General features: G+C 33.8%; 3 protein-coding genes and 1 non-coding gene across 4 annotated transcripts in view; 2 read left to right on the top strand and 2 right to left on the bottom strand.

Moving 5' to 3' along the window:
• Window positions 2,512-4,484, top strand: LOC104779765 (transcription factor AIG1-like). The gene is made up of 2 exons (XM_010504149.1): window positions 2,512-3,048; window positions 3,593-4,484. The coding sequence occupies exons 1-2, from the start codon at window positions 2,560-2,562 to the stop codon at window positions 4,133-4,135; spliced, it is 1,032 nt and encodes a 343-aa protein (XP_010502451.1). The 5' UTR covers window positions 2,512-2,559; the 3' UTR covers window positions 4,136-4,484.
• TRNAI-AAU lies at window positions 5,484-5,557 on the bottom strand. The gene has a single exon. It is a non-coding gene; the product is annotated as a tRNA-Ile (tRNA).
• Window positions 10,016-10,523, bottom strand: LOC104779764. The gene has a single exon (XM_010504147.1). The coding sequence runs from the start codon at window positions 10,432-10,434 to the stop codon at window positions 10,312-10,314; it is 123 nt and encodes a 40-aa protein (XP_010502449.1). The 5' UTR covers window positions 10,435-10,523; the 3' UTR covers window positions 10,016-10,311.
• The window catches only part of LOC104783513, a 10,372-nt gene continuing 7,095 nt past the window's right edge, over window positions 20,094-23,370 (top strand). The window contains exons 1-3 of the mRNA XM_010508659.1: window positions 20,094-20,305; window positions 20,382-20,722; window positions 20,799-21,037. Coding sequence (XP_010506961.1) covers window positions 20,094-20,305; window positions 20,382-20,722; window positions 20,799-21,037 — 792 coding nt within the window. The remainder of the gene's footprint in view (window positions 20,306-20,381; window positions 20,723-20,798; window positions 21,038-23,370) is intronic.

The following is a 23,370-nucleotide window of genomic DNA, read 5'->3' as shown; positions in this document are numbered from 1 at the left end:
AGGTTTGTTTCAAGTTTCAACAAGAAAAAACAGAAAAGAATCATGTATAAAAATCAATCAAGTACTGATAAAATAGAAGTATTATTGGAAACAAACAAGAAGAGGAGTAAATTCAAAGACAAAATGATTTAGAATTCTTGGAGAAGGAAAAAGAAGAAGACAGCGTGGAGAAAGAGCCCAGAATGTTGAACGTCGTGTGGGCTTCACTCTGCACCACCACCCCAAAACCCTAGTTCATACCCTATCCTATTTTCTTACTAGTATAATTTATACAAAAAAAAAATTCTCATTTTCCTCTATTAATAATATTACTATCTGTTTTGGTCCGGGATTAGTTTTTGATAATACGTGTGACAGCCAAAGACTTGAACTCGAATCATAAAGAATTTTAGTATCCTATTATATACTAGTTTTTTCCACTCCTTTTCCATTTATACTATGAAATAAGTCTTTCTATTTAGTATTTGATAAACTGGCTGATGGTAAACTTGTAATAGGTTCCCACTTCCCACCCAAAAATAAAAAGAAAACTTGTAGTAGGTTGAACTATTTTTATTAACTCATTTTAGGATTTGAATAATATTTAGTATGATTATAGCAAATAATATACAACCAAAGATATATTCAGATCATAATCGGAGATATTCTTTGGATATGTATGGTAGACTAAAAAAAAGAGAGAATCTCTTCAGTGCACTTGAGACAAATCTAAAACATAGAAAATCTTTTGATTAGATTAAAAACAAGATTAAAGAAGGAACGAAAAAACAAGAAAGTGGGTTTGGCTATATAAGAAACGAGTGCGATTATTAATGATTAAAAGTAAAAGTCTTTTTGGTCTCTGGTCGGTAGACAATCCGTGTGTCCTGTGGTCAGTGTTTGTTTTTTTAAATATTCTTTTAGTTTAATTTTTCGAGTTTTTTTGTATAATTATTTTACTTTCCACTGAATAAACAAAAAACACTAAGCAGCCAAATGAAATTCTTTTAACGCGTTGTTTCAGAACCTGATGAAAAAACAATACTCATGACCTCTTTCTTCTTCCCCTTTAAATGCATGCATGTCAAATTATTTTGTTTTTACAAAACTCCTTTAATCACTGCCTTATATAGTCGTGACATAACTTGTAAATTTCCATATATTTTTTAGAGTGGAAAAGCTTTTGGTTACCATGTTTAGATGAGGTTTAACCCGAGAGAAAAAAAGATAATTAAACCCTTTATGTTGAAGAAAAAAACACCTTTTGATTTAGTAAATGTTTAATATATTTCTTGCTTATGTAATTTTTGTTTACAATTTTTAGACATCAACTCCTATTTTCACAAGTTGGCACTTGAGACAAAACAAAAAATTAAAAGATTTCTTAGACAATATTTTTGGGTCCTGATCATGCTCAAATGCCAAAAAAAAAATATAAGTAAACATGAGTGTGTCTATTTGACCATTCTAACTTCTAGAAAAATTTCAAATGAAATAATTTTGTCAACTATATGTTTGTCTATGAAGCTGACCACAATCATCTTGCTAAAATCATGATTTTCTTTCTACCAGTTTTTAGTCAATGCCTCATGACAGAATTTTCTACTATTGCATAATATTCTTGATCGCATTTCGTTAATCATACTAATTTAATTCGGAAATAACTCTATAACGCTCTTCAACTGTTAAATCGTAATTTTTATTATATACTGTAGTAGTTTGTAGTTAGCACTTAGCACTAATCAGAAAGGTTGTGTGACGTGGTATTCCTCGTTTTCAAACTGCAAAAACTTTTCTCGTAAACACGATTAAATTATATGTGGGAAAAGGAACCAAAATTCTTCAAATAACAATTAGAAAAGTGCACACATTCATTAACATTAAATCTATATAACTAAGAACACAAATAAATAATAATTGTTCATAGGAAGCGAAATCCATCAAAAAAAATCTACACGATGATGACAGCTCCCCATTTAGAAGTCGTAAAAGAAAAGCAAAGAAGATGCGCTGCCCTTACAGTTTCATTTTTTTTGGTTATATATTCATGATAGATACCCACAAAAAAAAAAAAAAATCGTGGTCCCAAAGAAACATATACTGTAATTGATAACATTTAAATAAAAAGATCCCGTAAATGAAAGAATTTGAAAATTTTCTATAACTAATACTATAAAGAGGAAGAAACTAATTTAATTACAAATCTTTGATTAGCAAAAAAAAAACCATTAAGAGTACGTTCTGTAATAGATTGAGGTTACATAAAATGTTGCTATTAAATTTTGATTAGTTGATGTAAACGCGTATTTCTCCAATATGCATTTTTATCGAAGATAATGGCGGTCTGATTGTACAAACCGGTGAAAAGGTTTTTTTTTTAAACTGAATTAATTTATTTGGAAAGAAATAAAAAATATTAAAATAAAAAAATCATTTTTCTTTGTTTAAAATTTACGGAGGACAAATTATATAGCACTATATATAAACATGTGTATCCATTATCAAATGGGATGTTTGTGACCTTTTGTCTCTTCTTCTATAATTCTCTTTCTCTTTTCCAAAAACAAAAAAACAAAAAAGATGTATGCAATGAAAGAAGAAGATTGTCTTCAAACATTTCACAACTTACAAGACTACCAAGACCAGTTTCTTCTTCATCACCATCCTCAGATCCTCCCTTGGTCGTCATCATCTTTACCTTCTTTTGACCCGAACCATTTCCCATCTAACCCGACCCGTTATTCTGACCCGGTTCACTGCTTTAGCAGAAGAGCTTCTGCGTCTTCTTCTTCCTTTGACTATAACGACAGTTTCGTCTCTCCTCCTCCTTCCATGGAGCATCATCAGAACCATCTGAGGATTCTGTCCGAAGCTCTTGGACCCATCATGCGTCGGGGCTCGTCCTTTGGGTTCGATGGTGAGATCATGGGAAAATTGAGTGCACAAGAAGTCATGGATGCTAAGGCTTTAGCTGCTTCAAAGAGTCATAGTGAAGCTGAGAGAAGAAGACGAGAGCGAATCAACACTCATCTTGCTAAGTTGCGTAGTATTTTACCAAACACAACCAAAGTAAGTTGTCATAAATTTATACTCTTCCCCTTTCACGTCTCTTATCTTTTGAGATTTAAGTATGTTTTTCGAAAAATTTATACTAAATAATTAAATTATTTAATGGTACTTCCGAAACTTATCTCTAATCAGTTATAATTAGTTAATAGTGATTGTACAATTTTCAAAACTGATAAGTGCCTCAACACGATATATTTATATGTTTTTTTTGTGTGGTTATCGATCATATATATATACATATATGTATGTGGTAGTGTGGTACTATTGTCATTTGTTTTTTTTTTCATTTTTATTTATCTTTTTCTAAAACTATGAAAAACCTTAATTAAATTGGTATGATACTTCCAAATTTATCTTTCTTCCACTATTATCGTTTACTAATTGTACTTTTCTATTTTGAAAATAACAAATGCTTCAAATCGATATTTCTGGTATGTAAGTATAGCTCATAGATGTGGTATTTTAATTTGTAGTTATTATCATTATGAAGAAGCACAAACAAATTTACTCCTACATGTTTATGATTCGTTTCTCTTTTATACAGACGGACAAAGCTTCGTTGCTAGCGGAAGTGATCCAACACATGAAGGAGCTAAAACGACAGACATCACTTATCACGGACACGTGTCAAGTCCCCACAGAGTCCGACGATCTGACCGTGGATTCGGCTTACAACGACGAAGATGGAAACTTGGTGATAAGAGCTTCCTTTTGCTGCCAAGACAGGACTGACCTCATGCATGACGTCATTAATGCCTTGAAGTCTCTTCGCCTTCGAACTCTCAAAGCTGAGATCGCAACCGTAGGTGGTCGTGTCAAGAACGTCTTGTTCTTGAGCCGAGAAGACGATGAAGAGGATCATGATTCATATCGTAGAAACTTTGATGGTGACGATATGGAAGGTTATGATGCAGAGAGGATGATGAATGATCGTGTGAGTTCGATAGAAGAAGCGTTAAAGGCGGTTATAGAGAAGTGTGTCCATAATAATGATGAAAGCAATGATAACAATAACTTGGAGAAGTCATCTTCAGGGAGTATTAAGAGACAAAGGACTAGTAAGATGGTAAATCGATGTTACAATTAGTTAATCCCTCTCCATAAAATTATTATTAATTAGATTGTCAAGTCATTATTAATTAATTAGGGTTTAGTTAATTAGACTTGCAAAATGGAATTATGGGTTGGTGGTTTTAATATTTTAGTAGTATCTTTTTGGGTGTCTTTTTTAATATTTGGTCTGGGTTTCTTCTTCTATGTTTTTTTTAATCTATGAAGAACCCTTTGTTTAGGGTTTTATAGTAATGGGTTTGGTTTATATATTGTACTATCATTAAGACATCAATTTTCTCGTCTTGATTAATATAGGAAATGTAAAAAGTTTGGGTTTGTATTAATTAATGAAGGAGTGGAATCAAGAAGTTATTTTATGATCATATAGTATGTAGAGTTTTCACTCTCGCATATCATCCATTGTTAAAAACGAAAAACAATTATTTATGTCGAAGTCAGTTTTAAATGTGCATGGGTAAAAATCGTCTATATCGTAGTCGTATCTTTGCTAGTTCTGATACGTATAAAAAACGCTCGTAATAACTTTTTTTTTTCTCTCCATCTATATACCGTACAAATATATAGTTAATTAATGCGATATTTCCTAGAATAGATTGAGGTAGAGAATTTATTTTTTTTGCAAAACGAGGTAGAGGTAGAGAGTAGAGAATTTATGTGATGGAGGATTTGTAAGTTATGACAAGTGAAATCGATTGAGAGGAGTAGATCGAATCTTTTTCGTGGGAAGTGAGAACTTAGATCTTTGTTCTATTTATAGAAACTTAGTTTTGGGATCTCTTGCAATATTGTCTCTTTCGCCGTTACTGACCTACGTTATTTATTATTATTACAGAGACAATTGATGATAATACCACAAGCAGATTACGTCAGATATGATATCGTCGTCACTTTTGTATCTATAGTTTTTTTTTCTTCTAATTTAGTCACTATCCGAAATTCGACGTACAAGTACTACAACAAAAGAAAAACTATTTTGTAACCATGGATCTTACATGTTATTTTAACTTGGTTCAAACACTTCAAACCGAACTGAAATAACCGAGAACCGATTTTAATTTTATAAAGCTGTCGATCGGTTTATCCCTAAGAACCGAACCTAAACCGAACACCTAAAATTTCGGTTCGGCTCGGTTCGGTTTTTTGTCCCAGGGGAAAAAATGACACAAAATACAGTTACGAATTTGTTAAAGCAACCCGTTAATGAGTATTTTATAGGCCAGAGTGAACCAACTCGTAGACCCAAATTTGGCCCAACAAATGCAGTATTCAATATTTGTGTTTCGTGGTGACGTGCTTTTTATTTTGACACATGGGCTGATGTTGAAGCCCAATGTTAGAAAAAAATTTAAACAACTAAAAAGTGGCCTATACAGGGATCGAACCTGTGACCTTCGCGTTATTAGCACGACGCTCTAACCAACTGAGCTAATAGGCCAATTTGCTACATACCTTTCTTTAAACTATAAGTACTTATTAGTTTAGAAAGAAGGATTTAAAATTGTTCGACTTAGAAATAGAAGATAATAAAACTGAGGATTAAGTTTTTATAAAGAACTTCACAGAAAGTAATAAAATTGTCCGTGTGATGTCTATATATATAAGATGAGAAAACCACGTGGGATGTACAGATTAGAAGAACAAAATATGAAATGTACTTGGAGAGAAGTCCATAAGTGTGTTGAAGTACATAGAAGTGAATATATATAAGTATGTGGACCAATAATGTCGAATCTTTTTCAAACATATATAAAAAATAATATCACAAACAATGCACGAGGCCGAAGACCAAAAACACTTTAGCTAGTTGGAATTTCTGATTATTAGTTGGAGCCACCATATATAAGACGATTTGTTCATTATTCGGAAAAACTTGGTTTAAAAATACATCATGCGACAAAGATACACTGGTATGATAAAATGAATTAGCAGAATCATTAATGGAACAAAAAACTTCACTTAATCTTCTTTCAGTTATAAGTTTTTCATTAGCCTTAATTATGGCATAAAACAATTATTTATCCAAAAAATTATGGAATCAATGAATCATGAACTTTTACGATTAGTGAAATCCTACCGAATTAAGAATGAAGAATCGTTTTGGAATACTTGTGAAGCTTTTTTCATAGATAGTGCAACATGGAATAAAATGTTTCAGAATGAAGATACTGAGAGTTCTTGTAACAATTCTAAAATTGGAAAATAAAAACAATTGACAAATGTTACATAGGAATGTTTAGTTTTATTGGGTAATGTAAAATAAGCCATTAAATAGAAACTCAATGATGTGAACATCAATAAATAAAATTTGGATCCAGATGTGAGAAAGTGACATTAGAAGAGGACGACGGTTGTGGCCACGACGGCGACGGTGGTAGGACCGCCGCACGTGGTCGAGCCTATCTACTTGTCTTTTTGACCGTTCAACTTCTTTTGTATCGACCCTCTATAACTTTGTGCATCAAGATTTTCTTACTGCACATAGATATTTTTCTTACTGCACATAGATTTTTTTCTTACTGGTCATAGATTCTACAAAATTCTCCAACGACGAATAATAATAGATAGATGTACAGACTCAATATCAGATTCTAGTGACCATGGCAACTAACATGATGAAAAAAGGTAGGATTAACAAAAATAATGTATTGAGCCAGGTTTCGTAGTTATGTGATAATTGTTTCTTTTTTTTTTGTTAACTTTATTACCAAAATGTTTTATTTGCATGAGTGAGTGAAAAAAACTGGTGGTTAAACAATCAAGCATCTCAGTCCAGTACTCCAATTAATCTGGTATAAAGCTCTAGCCCATGTGGCTTCCACTCATTATTGACAATACTTTTAAAGATCTTTATAGGAGTTTTCTACCATGCAATTTCTTGATATTTAGTTGAGAAGATCTCTTAGTTTATAAATATCTGAAAACGTGTGTGGTTTAAGCTTTATGAAACTCTATCATTCATCAAAGAAGAAAAACACACACATATATATATACATGACAAAATAAGTTATAAGGTGGTAGTGTAGATGAGTACCGAAAACATATGGGCTGCATAGTTAAAGTAGGCCGACAACAGAATCGACAATGATGCAGATTCAGTTTCTTCTCACCTGACATTTTGACCCCATTTTTTCTCCTTTCTTCATCACCAATCTATAGCTAATTTTCGTGAATAATTCAATGTTTTTGGCAGCAATTCATTTAGTATTTTAATGATAATATTTTGTGGTTGAAGCTGTTGAGACAGTCCATGATTATTTACTATCTCTCATTCAAAAACCTTTGTTACTTCAAAATTCAAATCTTCACTTAACATTCTTGCTAATTTTTAGTTCGAGCGTTCGAGTCATCACAAATTTATTTGATCAAGAATTAGGGGTGAGCATTTCGGTTTAAGTTCTGGTTCGGCCATAATATGCTCACAAGCTTAGTAATTTGTTGTTGTCTTTACCATATTGACGCCATTAAAAAGAATAATTCATTTTTATTTGGTTTTATTAATAGAATAATTTTGACGTGACAGCATACAATACTTGTCTTTCCAATATCATAAATAATTTTGCACCTAATGGTCACGTCAGATTTAAATCAAGAGGGACCGATCAATAATTTTGATATTGTGTCCCTTGATTTATATCTCTAGTCATTGAAACATTGATTAGTTTAATTTTATAATTCATTAGAAACTAAACACATACATACATCACCATAATACTAAAAAGTCTTGATATGAGTCCAACGAACTAAACTAATCAAATAACCAAAGAATATTTAATTAGAGTCATAATTAGAAAGTAGAGATTATCCCATACGTGGAGCACCAACATGACATATGATAACACAAGTAACCAAAGAATATTTAATTTTCAATTTTTAAGTTATCATCAAATCAATTTAGCTAATCATTTGAACTAGGAAGAGGTTAGTTGAATTGACTAAAAAAATTGGGAGTTCTGTTCATGCATTAAAAATAGTGTTATTCAAACTTATACCTCTCTCATAATAATCTTTGTATACTTAACATTTGTAATTAGGTTTTATGAACCGAGACTTATTAGTAACGGAGAAGTAAATTTTATGCATTCATGTACTTGTTTTTTTTTGACAAACAAATCTTGCTTTCATTCAATCAACAAGGCAAAGGGTTACAGAGGTTAAGAGTTTTCCGAAGCAAAGCTTGGTACAACAATAAGAAGCACAATGAAAAGATAGATAAATAACAACATATCCAAGAAATATTGGAGGCTTGGGTAATAACGCACCAAACCACAAGCTAACTCAAGGGAAGTTGATGCCATATTCAAGCACAAAGCAGGAACAAGGGAGATAGTCCTTATCAGCTGACAGTGGGACGTTGAGAGGATTTCCAAAACCGAGAGGCAAGATGGGTTGGTCTGCTCATTGGCAAGGAGGAGGGTGATTGGAGGTTGAAAGTCGGGTATAGCTTGTGTGAAGAGGTTCCGGTAACCACCACTCCATGGAGATGGGGTCATAATGCCGCTTATCTTCAGACTTTTGCAGGGGAGAACAAATTTCCTGGTTGTTTTGATGTGCGCTTGACAATGCTCGAGACACAAGGAAGATGTAGGGAGAAGGTTAGGAAGGCTTCGGTAACCTCCTCTCTTTGGAGAGGATGTCATAATGCCGAACTTCCTAGGTCTTCCGGTTTCAGGACAAAATATTAACGCTTGAGAGGGTTCAGGAAACATGGAAAACAAAGAGGATAGATCAAAGAGATTCCGGTAACCTTCGCTCCGTAGAGACGAGGCCATAATGTCGGTCCTCTTTAACCTTTCACAATCAAAGATAATGACCCTAGATAGTTCTAATGGCAGGGTTCGCAAGCATACTTTGTAACCACAGAGCAACCATGATTGATTAGGTTCAAATTGCAGTCCATGGATCATGGATCGACACAAAGGTATACTATGGGTAGACAAAGAAAGATTTGGAACAGACCTAGGTTTTTGAGGCTCAAGATTTGGGTCACGGTTCATCGTCAATCTCTTACACGATTCTGGCGTCAAAATAGAGCTCCTATCCAAACTCGGCCAAGTAAAACACTTGGTGAGGGGATCTAAATCCGAAGAGCAGAGAGGTGTTGGGGTTGACTTCGATGGGAGTCCGTGAGAGAGACGAGATACAAAAGTATCAATGAGTTCTGGGGTCTCAGATTCGGCGACGGATGGCTGGAAACTCGAGAGAAACGACTCACCGAGTAAGCCCACTGGATGAGACGGAGGGGGAAGGAGAGGATGAAGTTGAAGCGTGGCCGAAGTAGCTGAAAGGAGCTTCGATGAACCTCTGGTGGATTCATCGTAGAAACAGGTCGAGAACAATCTTAGATAGCAACAGAGAACACGAGAACGGAGAAGCAGTTTCCCAGCACCGCCGATCGGAGTCGACGCCGTCGGAAGAAGATGTCTCGAAGATTGTGCTAAAGAGAAACGAGCGGCTAGGGCGAACTAATTATAATATTTCTCTTTTTTTTCTTCTTTTCTTCTCATTGCATTCATGTAATTGTTAATGAGATAGATTACTTGCTTACTCAAGAGTCAAGACCAAAGCTGAAGCTGGTTTCTTGATTAATATATATATATATATATATATATATATATATATATATAACTGGTTGAATAGTTGTCATTGATGTATGTGTTGCTACACCCTTCTTAAAACACAATTTGAAATTGGAAATTCTAGTGGATGTTACGAATCGTTAGCCATGCTTACCATTTTCTTATAGTTTATTATTTTTCCAGTAAATAACCTTTTATTTGGATTCATGCAGTTTCACATATTAGAAGACGAAAATATTAAATAAACCATATACAAGCTCGTAAACTAGGAAACCAATTAGTAAATTAAGCAATAAGTTAAGAAGAACTAATCTTGGTTAGATTATGTGTGAGATATATATATATATAGTCGAATTTACACAGGGAACTATGGAACTAAGGCAAAAGCCATTACAAAATTTATCCCAAATTTTTATTCGTATATTTACAAATATACCCTCCAAAAACTAAAAACCCACCCATGTTCGTATATCGAAAGTGTTAACATTTCATCCCCTAAGATTGACTATCGGCAAGCAAAACCCAAACCGGTTTCTTCCTCTTTCATATCTTCTTGCAATCATCAGTTTGATCCGGTTAAGCTTCAAAGTATCACCACTTGAATCAACCAAGATCAATCTTGCCAACATAGGAGCATCACAACACATCGTTTGATGATGTAAAGCTTAGCTCTTTGCTCTCTAAGAACACCTCCAAGACCTCTGCTACTCGAAACTCTTCTCTTCAAAACTCCCATCTTCGGTGTAAATAGAGATTTTCTTTAAGGGTTCTTCTTTGATGGTTTTAGAGTTTTAGTTGTGAAGATAAGAGAAAGTGATTAATTGAGATGAGCAAAGAATGGTTCTTTTATAGAAGAAGAAGAGAGTTGTGTANGGACAAACAAGTCGAAGTCGCGCGTGGAAGTGCACCCCAAGTCACCCGACACTGTCTCTCACCATCCACTTGTGTTAAATGTCACACATCACTTTCAATGTTTTAAGATAGACAGATTACAATTAAGCGTGTTTATATTGGTATTGCCGTCATTTGTGCTAGGATTTGAATTGTAAAATTGATTTACAAGAAAAAAGATTAAACCATAAATAAAAGGGTCTAAATAAAAAGACATATGTAATTTATAGTGATACATTTCTAAATGTGAGGGTTATTGGTTACATAACTTTTTGGAAGTTTACAATTTATTCCTTTATTTTCACCATACAACGACAAACGAATTAGACGCTCAATAACAAATAAATGAGAACAATTACGAATTTAGGATAAACAAATACATGTTGATCAACATGAATTGATTTTATTGAAATCTATCATCACTTCTTCACCTCATCACCAAAACCTAATGCTCCACAACTCATAAATATTTATTAGTAGAATTTAAATCTGGTAAAAATGCACGTGTGACTTGTGAATTTAAAAAAAAAAATCAATTTCAAGATATCACCTTTCTTATTGGGTTGTCCACAAAATGACAATATAATAAAACATTTAACGATTATATAATTGTTTTTAAATGTTTTTATTCCTATATATATATATATATTTTTATATTTTCGATGATTCTACGGTTTTTACTACAAAAAGGTATTGTTTATTGACTTTTCAAAAAAGTTATATTTCTTACAAGTTAATTTTTATGCAATATTGTGAATCTCGAATACGTATCTACATTAGGTTTGAACATGAATCGGATAAGCCAGTTATAGTGTTCATATTTTATGCGGTCACAAGCCGCGAACATGTATGCCCCTCTTTGTTCCCTCTTTTATTTTCAACCAAATATTTTGAGACCTTTAATTATAATAGATTTGCAAGAATACAAAATATTAAAGCTCATAAATTAATTATTCATATATATATATATTAAATTTAAAATATGTGTCAAACCTTGGTTAATTATAAATTGAATTGAAATATGGAATCAAATTTGAAGTTTTAATTTAATTTGGACAAAACGGATCAAATTACTAGTAGTCAGCTAAATATTTGATTATTTGTACATATTCGATTATACAAGCTTATGAAATGTAATAATATATAGTTGATTGGTTTATTTGAAAATATTATATTCAATAATTTTATCATTTTGGTACTTTGTTTGGACTTTGGACCGTATGAATTTAAAGAATATAACTTTTGAATAATAATTTGTTTTTGTGTTGGATCCACGTCAGAACAGTTAGACCTTCCATTCGAGTTGAACATATGGTGCCTTGTCGATGTGGCAATGATGATTTTGGAAGATGATGACAACATGGTTTGTAGATACTACTAGCTTAAAGCCAAAAAGTAGGTGCTATTAAATATAATGTGATGATATTTTTGGGTATATATTATCAAATTCTTCTTATTCAAAAAGAGGAGTTTCTTGAAAAAGCATTTAGGATTTGGAAACACTAATTAGAAAGCCTATGAAAGAAAAAAGTAGCAAAGCCTAACTAAACAAAAGAGAAACATCAAACGAAAGAGAAACAAAAGAGAGAGAGAAACATCGAATCTAAATGTGGCTAATGCATTGGCTTTGACTACATAAGAATTATTTAGCTTTGAAGGCCTTGAAGATGCCTTGACTTAGCTTAACACATCTGGGTCTTTCAGCCCATGAGTTGTTTATTGGGCCGCATATGGGCTGCGGTTTGTGTTATATATGTTTTACCTTGCTCGGCAAGTATTGTGTAGGGTTTCCTAGCTATTGAGTGGTGTATATAAACATTGTAACGCTGTTGATCAATAAACACATATATTCTCTTAATTCTACATGGTATCAGAGTAAAATTCTGAAACCTAAATCTTTCGTTTCTCAAATTTTTTTTTTCGGATTAGTTGATCATTGTATTTTTTCTTCTTTCAAGTCTCGTGTGGAGATCTTTTTGTTTTATTATTGTTGTTTGGTGTCTCTGTTTTTTTTAACTTCAACGTTATGGCTGCACAAGGGACACAATCTATTACGCAAACCGGAGCTCTCGCCGCCATCGATTCAACCGGCAGAGAAATCACGGTGATGGCTTCGTACTCTACGTCTTCAACGGACAACCCTGGCGCTATGATTTCAGCTGTTACGTTAACCAGTGACAACTACAATGAATGGGCTTCGTGCAAAGAAGAAGACTGGTTTTATTGACGGTTCCTTGAAGAGACCCGGAGCAGATAACTCTGATTTATAATCATGCACTTCGGTAAACTCCATGGTCGTTGGTTAGTTACGTACGTCGATCAAACCTCGTGTACGCTCCACCGTTTCGTATCTCACTAGTGCTCGTGATCTTTGGGAGAATTTGCGCAAACGCTTCTCGGTTGGGTATAAAGTTCGTGTTAATCATCTCCGTTCTCAAATAGCTCTTTGTCGCCAAGAGGGACAGTCCGTGATTGATTATTACGGTTGCAGCTTTGTGGGATGAGTTATACACATACAAACCTCTCCCGATGTGTTCTTGTGATGGTTGTACTTGTGGCGTTTACACAAGCATTGCCACCGAGAGAGAAGAGAAGAAAGTGAATCAGTTTGTCATGGGTCTTGACAAAACTCGGTTTGCGAATGTGATTCATTCGATTATTGAGGCTGATCCTTATCCAGCTTTGGATCAAGCTTATTCGCGAGTCATCTGTGAAGAACAAAGAATCTTGGCGGCTCGATCTCGTGAACAACAGCAAGATGCTGTTGGTTTTGTTGCTCGACGCGATTCTCTTTCCTCTGCCCCGATCAGTGGAGATCAACATGTGGAATCTTCAGGTTGGGAGCGTAGTTTGCTCTGTTCTCATTGTGGTCGCACTGGCCATGAAAAGGCGTTTTGTTGGCAATTGGTTGGATATCCGTAGTGGTATACTGAACGTAACGTTTGGAACAGCGGTAACATTTGGAACAGCGGTCGCGGTTCTCCTGCAGGTCGAGGTCGTGGCAGAGGAGCTGGGCGTGGACGTGGTCAAGCCGTTGCTGTCTATACTACTAGTCCTAATGTCACACTCTCTGATTTTTCTCCTGAAAATTGGAAAGCTCTTTCCTTGGTTGCTCTTGAAAAGATAAAAAGCAACCCCGTTAAGCTCTCTAGTAAGATTCCTGGTGATGTGGTCATTGATACAAGAGCCTCTCATCACATGACTGGAAATATTTCTCTTCTTACTGATTTGGTTGACACACCATCTTGCTCGGTTGGGTTTACTGATGGTAGTGTTACGTTTTCAAATCGTAAATGCATTATTCATCTCACGGATCTTGTGTCCTTCTTGGATGTTCTTATGTCCCCAACTTAAACTGTTCCTTAATATCGGTTTCAAAGATTCTCAAGCAAATGAATAATTGTTTTGCGTTATTTACCGATACTCTTTGTGTTTTATAGGACCGTTTAACGAGGACTCTAATTGGAACCGGTGAAGAACGTAATGGGGTCTACTATTTAACGGATGTGGCAACTACTAATGTGACTCGTGTGGCGGCTTCGGTTGATCATACTTTGTGGCATCAGCGATTAGGTCATCTGGCGTTTTTTGTTTTTTCTTCATTATCCGTTTTTCTGGTGTTTCAAATTGTACTAGTCCTAGTCCTTGTGACGTTTGTTATCGGGCTAAGCAAACTCGTGATGTTTTTTATGATAGTATCAATAAGAAAACGGAGTGTTTTGAATTAATCCGTGTTGATGTTTGGGAGTCATTTGATGGTTTATTTATAGTTATCAATTCATTATTATGTAATTTTTGTTTTTGATATAAACTATGTATGTTGTGGTATTTTTATGTTAAACTGTTATCGTATCTGTTTGTAATCAACTATCCGTTTCCGCAAACACATTTGTGCGTTGAAAACTTGAAACCAATTAAGTTATAGGGAGATTCCATATGACAAAACAAGAACGAAAACATATAAGAAAATAAAGAGTTAACATTAAAAACTTCAAATGCACTTAGTATTGGACTTTTTAAATATAAAGTTAAAACCTAGCCCATTAACACCGCCATAGCTTAGCCCATTTAGTCAGCCTTAATTTAGTTGTAGCTTTCAAATTCTTGTATGATGATGATGCTTACGCATGTCAATTAGGACTAAAGCCCGCGGGCTGGCCCGACTCGGCCCTAAAAAACAGTAGGTTTGGGCTTAAATATACATGTCCAGAAAAATTGGCCTTTCGGGCCTAGCTCGTTTGGGCAATAGGGTTTTTCGGGCTTAGCCCGACCGGGCTCGGACCAGCCCGAAAAACCCTTAAACAAAAATATTTGTACCTTTTTGTTAACATTTTTGTTTGATTATAATATTTGATTAATAATTTATTGTAAATAAAGTTGTAAACTCTAATCCTAGTTTTCATATTTACTTAATTACCATACCTAATACTTTTAAAATTTTTATCTATGATGTTTTATATGAATTATATATTGGTTTATTTGGTTAAAGTATCAAAATTTTATTTTATTTTTAAAGTTTTCTATTAAATTAAGTTGGTTGTAGTGAATATAGATGAGTTATTATTTTTTTGATTGATTTGTTTTATAGTACACCTTCAAACACTATTTTTTAAGGCTTATAAGTTTGAATTTTTGATCGGTAAGATAATCCCAAAAAAGCCCGAAAAGTCCTGTAGCCCTATTAGGACCGGGGTCGGGCTTTTAAATATAGGCTCGGAAATATTTCGGACCGGGCCGATACATATACAAACTTTACGGGTTTTGGACCGGACCGGGCCGGACCAGCCCGATTGACACCCCTAATGATGCTGGCTCGAAAGTTCCAACGCTTTACAAAAAGAGATGCATTGCTATGAATTATGATCGATGGGCACATCTAAAAATTGTAATCTCCCTAATACTCACTAAAATAACTATATAAATTGTAAACCATTTATACATTTGTTCTTTATGTAAAAATGTAAAAGAGTACTATATATGAACAAAACGGGGCTTGCAAACATGCATGTGAACCGAGGATAAGAGGCAAGAGGCTTTTATAGATATATAACATGCAATCATAGTAAAGAATCGTTGTGGTATATATGCTCGAATCGATATGTTACTTTAATGTGTTAGTCTGGACTTCAGTTTGAATAAAAGGATATGTTTTTTTATTAAAGGCTACTTCGGATATACATAGTTGATCGATGTGTGTTATTCTACAAAAGTTTAACGATTCAAGTAGAATAAAGGCTGAAAGATTCTCCACGCATTAAGACTGACGACATATACGTAATTTGGTTATAAGTATATACAGTATGTTGAGGCAGGCAGGTAAACGTTGAGAAGAGTTTACTATAGTTGTTGTTTATTTTTTTGCATGATGATCATCATAATAACTAAACCAACTTATTCTAGTTAAATGGTTAAAGAGGTTTTCCTAAAATTTGAATGATTTAGAGGTTGGGTTTCTTTAGATTCCAAGATTTAGTTTGGTTAGGTCTGTAATTTGTTCAGTTATTAAAAAGAATTGATGTGAAGATTAGTTTCCAAAGCCTAATGTAATCTTGAGTCTGAATCCTCTAAATGTATCACCATTTCTTTGATTTAGAGAAAACCCTTATAATCTGAAGTTTCATTAAACTGTCAGTTGATACCTCATGTTAGTTAATTAACCGCGATTTGTAGTAATGAAATAATGCAAACAATACGTTTAAGCTTAAAGCAAGTCAATGGCGTAACACATTTTGATGTCTTTAGAAGTTCTAAAACATGTCGGTCCATTTGTATAGTGAGCTCGTTGACTTGGTTGACCTTGAACTAGCACTTTATCATGTGGTGACGCAACTGCGTTCGTCATTACAACACAAAAAATTCCCTAAAGATATATCTACAATAAGGAAAAAGTAATTATATGCATATGCAAGTTGCTAAGTTAAATCAAATTCGTTCATGGGGTGTCATGTCGACAACGTGAATGTACTTACTACAAATACTCAAATACAGTATTAATTAATAATATTTAATACATTATTCTTATACATTATTTATTGTAGAAAACTCAGGTCCACTAACCATGGAAACACATTTATTAACAAATATACACATATTGAAAAGAATGATAAATTTTTGGCAACAATATACATCAATCTGCACAAATGAACAAACAAATTGTTAGAAAATTAAGTAAACTTTATTACTTTCTGATAACAATGTAGCTCTTTAGAGCATGATTACTGGACATTTCTTTCTGGGTTTCTTTTGTATTTGGCCCTAAATAAATAATAAAAAAACCTATAAATGGGTTTATGAAGCCGAAAATCGTTGTTGTCGGAAGCATTTCGACCAACCTCTTAAGAAAGATACGTGGCATCTCATAAGTGGTTGGTACGTAAATATAAAACCAGGTTTTTTTTTTCTCATTTCTTTTTCTCTTTCTTCCCGACTGTCTCTCTCTCTTCTCTCTCGTTTCTGAAGGCGAGAGAAGATGCGATTCTTGATGAAATCGAAGAAATTAATGGATTCACGTCGAGTCCATTGAATTTTCCGGCGTAAACTGGTTGTTTGTTGGTTACCCGGAGGCGATGGCTTCCAGATCGGCAAAACCGTTAGATCTGACAACGACGGCGGCTGTTTCTGGTGGGACAACGACGGCGGCTGTTTCTGATGGTGCCCTGAAGCTAACGGCGAGGTCCAAACCCTAACGAATCGGAGGGAGAAGGTTCGTTTCTCATGTCTGATTGATTGCATGTTTTTCTTTTAGCTTCGTGTGGTCTTTAATTTTTAGGGTTTCGGATTAATCCGATTAGAGTATCGATTAGGACGTAGCTAGAGTGTTATTGTTACTTTCTCTTCCTCTTCTAATTGTGTTGATTCGTTGTCACTGCAGGGAAACGATGATTGCTAAAAACGTAGCTACAATGTTTGATGTATGTCCAAGTCTCATTCAGCAAAAAACATAGCCATCGCAAAGTCACGAGAGAGATCCAAAACAAGTCAGAGGTATAAAACGGTAAAAATCAACCCAAACTATTTGTAAAACGTTTTTTCATACCTGATCTATGATAACCTGCATTTATCTACCTAAACTGACTAAAAATTAAAATTTTCTACCTCAACTTTATAAAATTTAGTAAATTTCAACATTTTCGTAAACAACGTTATTACGCATTTAACGGTGCTGAATCACATGCCAACGAGGCGACCACATGGCATATAAAGGATAAATAAAATAAAAACAAAATGTGGCCCGCAAGATTCGAACCTGCATAAGCCGAGTCAATCAAATTAGTTCTTAATCACTAGGACACATCGAAATAACGAAATTATACGAACAACGATGTTATATATAGTGCTTGCTTCCGTCTCTCTTTTTCTTATTCCCAAAAAAATACAGACATTAAAGGCTTCACCACAATCTCCTCATATGAATTATCAATGTTCCCAAATCAAAAGATTAAATCCTACAGATTAAATTGAATCAAAGGAAACTAAGACTAATCCCCAGAAATTAATTTTGATTCCAATATTCGTAGAGCTAATACCCTATAAAAACGCCAATTTTCAAGAAACTGATAAATATATGAATTTGAGAAACTTCTGTTGTTAATTAAGGGAATAGAGAATCACTGATAACGAAGGGCTGATTAAGAGCAGAAAAAAATGAATTACTCAAACGGAAGTGAGAAAGAGAAGAGACAGATGACTTAGACGGAGAAGAGAGAAGACCGTCGAGGCTCAGACCAGATGTGCCTATATACGAATGACAATATATTATATTGTTTTCCTTATTAACATAAAAAATCAATGTATCCGAGTGGTTAAGGTTCGAATCCCAATAGCAGCTTTATTTATTTGTTTTGATTTGAACCACTAAAACGACATCGTGTTGCTATCCCCATATGCCACGTGGTCACCTCGTTGGCGTGTGACTCATCACTGTTAAATGGCCAAATGACGTCGTTTACAGAAATGTTAAAATTTATTAAATTTTATGAAGTTGAGGTAGAAATTTTAAATTTTTAGTCGGTTCAGGTAGATAAATGGAAGGTATCATAAATCATGTATGAAAAAGTGTTCTGCAAATAGTCTGGGTTGATTTTTGCCATTTTCCCAATCGATTTTGATTTACAAGACGTTTGTTATTCTTACTTAAGGGTAGAATATTTTAGTTTTATCTTTTGTATAAGTAATTGTGTGATTAATATTGACTCTTTTGTCATGTTTTGTGCGAGATTAAATGGTAAAGAGTGGTATTCATGAAGTAGACACAATGGTTGGATTCTCTTATTTGAAAGGTATGGAATCCGATTCTTTCAAATGTTGTTGTTAGATTTTGTTTGAGTTTCTGTGTTGGGATGAGTTTGTCTGTTAGATTTTGTTTGAGTTTATATGCTTGAAGTGTTATGTTTGTCTTTGTGTTATAGTTTGTGAGCTACATATTTAGTAGTAGAGTGATGAACCATTGTTGTTGTATTTGATTGTTTGAATGTTTGATGTTTTGTATAAATAATTGTGTGAAAAGGTTTGGTCTTATTGCTTTCATAACTGATGAACCGTGTGTTGTTGTTTTATTTCCTCAAGTGTTTAAGTCTTTTTCGAGACCTGTTTGTCTTTTAAATTTCTAAAGTGTTTAAGTGTTGATTAATTGTTTGACTTTGTGTATGTGATTAAAATTTTATCTAGTGTTGATGTTTTATTTGATCTTGCGGTTGTGTTAAAAATGTTTCAAAACCTATATGCATTGTCTTTGTCTTTGTGTTAAACCCGTTTGTCTTTTATATTTCCTAAAGTGTTTAAGTCTTCATCAATTGTTTGAGTCGATTCAGTCATTGATGATTGCTTTTTGTTTGTTGGTTGTATTAAATACGGTTAGTACTTGGTTAGGGAGATACTTGTCAAGTCAGTCATTGATGAATGCTTCAACATCAAACTTATTGTTTGATGTTGTAGGGTTTGTAGGTTGTTTTAATGTGATAAATGTGTGGTTGTTGTAGTGTAGGTAAAAACTTAAATTTGAAAACCTAAATCTACTTGGTTTTAAAGTAAACTTCACCTTACCAACTAACCTAAACCATTAACAATTCTCTCCAAACCCTTTTCCTTTTACATCAGCTTTCACTAACACAAGCAATGGATCCTAGAAACCTTAATCGTTTTCCACAAACATGTTTTGTTGATCTTATGAATTCTCAAAAAGACAACAACGGTTCAGATAATCCGATTCTACCAAATACATCCTCTTCTCAGCCTGTCCACTTTAACTCTACCTTCTCTTCTCAGCCTGTCCACTTTAACTCTACCTTCTCTTCATTTCCTATAGACTCTTCTCATTTTTATTACCTTATCAACCGATTCTTCTTATCATCATATCTTCTTATCATCATTTCATCTTGTTAAATATTAAAACCCATTTCCATTAACACATACCTATTTCTATTACAAAAACAAATTTCCATAAACCTTGCAACAAAAAACCATCTCCAATACTATAAGCCTTCCAACAAACTCAAATTGTCAAAAATGTCTAATTGGAGTTCCGATCAAGAAGTTGATGAAATTGTAGAGGAGGTAGTTGATAGTATAGTGGAGGAGATCCAATACAACTACACTCACCCGGAAATACCACCAACTCCAATAATCCGAAGAGTGCACATTAATAGAGACCGCGAAGAAGGCCACACTCGGTTGTGGAATGATTATTTTAGTGAGAATCCGACTTACACTAACGCGATGTTCCGTCGTCGCTTTAGAATGAACAAACCATTGTTCATTCGTATTGTTAGTAGAGAATGGAGTCCCATACTTTAGACAAAGGCGAGATGCTACTGGAAGGCTCGGTCTTTCTGCACTTCAAAAATGTACACCAGCTATTCGTATGATGGCGTACGGATGTTTGGTAGATGCGGTGGATGAATATTTACGACTCGCTGAAACAACCGCCCACAAATGTCTTCTACATTTTGTTGAGGGAGTTATAAATCTGTTTGGCGACGAGTATCTCAAAAGACCTACAGCGGAAGACCTCCAACGATTACTGAATATTGGAGAACATCGCGGTTTTCCTGAAATGGTAGGGAGCATAGATTGTATGCATTGGGAGTGGAAGAATTGTCCCACTGCATGGAAAGGACAATATTCACGTGGATCTGGTAAACCGAGTATCGTACTAGAGGTTATGGCATCACAATATTTTATGGATTTGGCACGCATTTTTTTGACTACCAGGTTCGTTAAATGATATCAATGTCTTGGACCGTTCCCCGGTGTTTGATGATATCCTAGAGGGCCGAGCTCCGAGAGTTACATACGTTGTCAATGGACGGCAATACAATATGGTGTACTACCTCACTGACGGTATCTATCCCAAATGGGCAACTTTCATCCAATCCATTACACTTCCACGTGGTCGAAAAGCAAAACTCTTTGCTGAATGGCAAGAAGGATGTCGTAAAGATGTAGAGCGTGTATTTGGAGTCTTGCAAGCTCGATTTGCAATCGTGAAGAATCCCACACTTTTTTGGGATAAAAGAAAAATAGGGAAAATAATGAGAGCATCTATCATCCTGCATAACATGATAGTGGAAGACAAACGACATGACTATAATTTCTACAATCCAACGGAATTCCATCACAGAGAAGGAAGCGGAACTTCTCATGTCAATTTATCATATTCTACAGATATACCAATAAATCTACATAATATGATGGGCATTCGAAATGAGGTTCATAATATACAAATGCATGATCTTTTGGAAAAAGACTTGATTGAGCATATCTGGCAAAAATTTGGTGCAACCGCACAATAAATCTTATTCCAAATTCTGTTTATTATGTTTAATGTTTCAAATTTTATAAAATTTGTTTACTATTCCGAATTTTGTAAAATATGTTTAATATTATAAAATTTGTAAAATTTTATTATTTTCTATTTTATATAATATAATAATTTAAATAATTGTTTTGTTATTTTAGATAATTAAAATTTGATAACTAATAAACACAAATTAAAAAATTATTATTTAAATGCTTGATCAACTATTTTTAGGATTCTTTAGTAATGGGGTAATTTTGCTTAAATTCTTTTAAAGTTGTTTTACTTAATTTATTATTAATTAATTAAAATTGTTTTACATAATTTATTATTAATTATATAATTAATTAATATGAAAGTAATTATGGAAGGTTGCTCCATTAATGATGGTTTTAGAAATCAGCTTCTCAACCAATCGCAACAGATTTGTATGGGGAAATTTGGTCCCATGAGTTCGACCAATTATTATTATTATTATTTTTTTCTTTCTTTGTATTGAAACTAAGTCAACAAAAGCAACTTGGAGTGATAACACGAGGAACTAGTCACTAACTAATTGTTTAATTTATAAAGTGTAACGAGCTCTTGTAATGAATTAGTCATCAAATAATAGATTAGGTTATTCTATAATCATTTTTTTTTGATGACGTGATGACTACATCTGGTCCACAAGTGGCCCATGCTCAGATGATACTAGTTTCTATCCGCTGATATAGAATCTTGCAATATCCGTGACTTGATTGACAAGTTTAGTTATTAAATTCTAAACGTTAAGTATCACCTAATTAGCCGATGTTGTATTTAGGCTATTAGCGAAGTTGGGCTATTTTCAGGTTCAATGTTCAAGACCGTTCCTTCGCTTATTCTTTTACTGTTTGAATTTTTTCTATTTTTTTATACCCAAGATCAATGTAAATTATGCTGCGTTGCAGATGATGCGTTGCAGATGACCTTATATGCACAATTAACGCTGCCACACCTTTTATAGATAAATGTAATAATGTATGATGTCATTGGCACCGCAACATTGTAAACCATTTTCATTCCACTATTCTTTGAACCTTTTTCTATTAAATCAAAACAAAAATAAACTTCCGAAAACTCATCGTAGTTTATTAATACATCTAGTAAAGACTCAAGAGTAACATTTTTTTTCCTTTATACTGGATCGTAAAAACAAGTAAAAAAGCTAATCCGGCTTAGTTTCCAAAAAAAAAAAGAAAATGCTCATTAAAATAGACTGGACTATCTTGATAAACATGCACAACCAAGTAAGATCCATGAATAGAATCGGAGGAGCTAAATTTTCAAGAAACAAAAAAAAAACTAAATATTAAAAATAAACAAATACAAAATATATTTCCAATAATTAAGTTGCATATTTCTCATTTTTGATTTTTATATATTGATGTCTTAATAGTTTCTTACGAAGGTTAATTATTCAATAGGAATGTAAGAAAGTAAGTTGAAGATATATTATACACGCTACATCTGTAAATAGTATTCAATCTATTTCGAAAACGTGTAGCTTATCTTCTTAGTAATCACCGTTATCTGCTTGACAAAAAAAAAAGAAAGTAATCACCGTTATCTAAACTAGCTCCAAGAAAAAAAAAGGTGTTACAGGTATATTATTTTCTTTTTAGTAGGTCTTATCCAAAATACTTCAAAGACACGACATACAAAGAACAACAATGCACGTATATACACTACGTTGATGTAACTTTGTAAGTATGTAATGAGAAATGAGATCAACCTTTGATATTCGTATTTGATCTGAGAAAAATGAGACGAATTAAGAATACGATCGATCGCCAACAACATAGATGTGTGATTTGGGAGTATATAGTACAATATTAGTATTTTTTATAATACTTAAAAATCAGATACACAATACTTCAAAAAAAAATCAGATACACAATAACACAATAAGTATTAGATTTTAGGATATTATGCGGCTGCCGACAGCAGAAACGTTGGAGGGGG

This window comes from Camelina sativa, chromosome 4 (genome assembly GCF_000633955.1).
Source record: "Camelina sativa cultivar DH55 chromosome 4, Cs, whole genome shotgun sequence".
Classification (NCBI taxonomy): Eukaryota; Viridiplantae; Streptophyta; class Magnoliopsida; order Brassicales; family Brassicaceae; genus Camelina; species Camelina sativa.
This window is presented reverse-complemented; position numbering and strand designations above follow the sequence as displayed.

Bases quoted from the DNA above. Each gene is read 5' to 3' on its own strand.
- LOC104779765 (XM_010504149.1), top strand. From the start codon at position 2,560: ATGTATGCAATGAAAGAAGAAGATTGTCTTCAAACATTTCACAACTTA. The intron at 3,049-3,592 runs GTAAGTTGTCAT...TCTTTTATACAG, and splicing joins TTTTACCAAACACAACCAAA to ACGGACAAAGCTTCGTTGCT.
- LOC104779764 (XM_010504147.1), bottom strand. From the start codon at position 10,434: ATGGGAGTTTTGAAGAGAAGAGTTTCGAGTAGCAGAGGTCTTGGAGGT.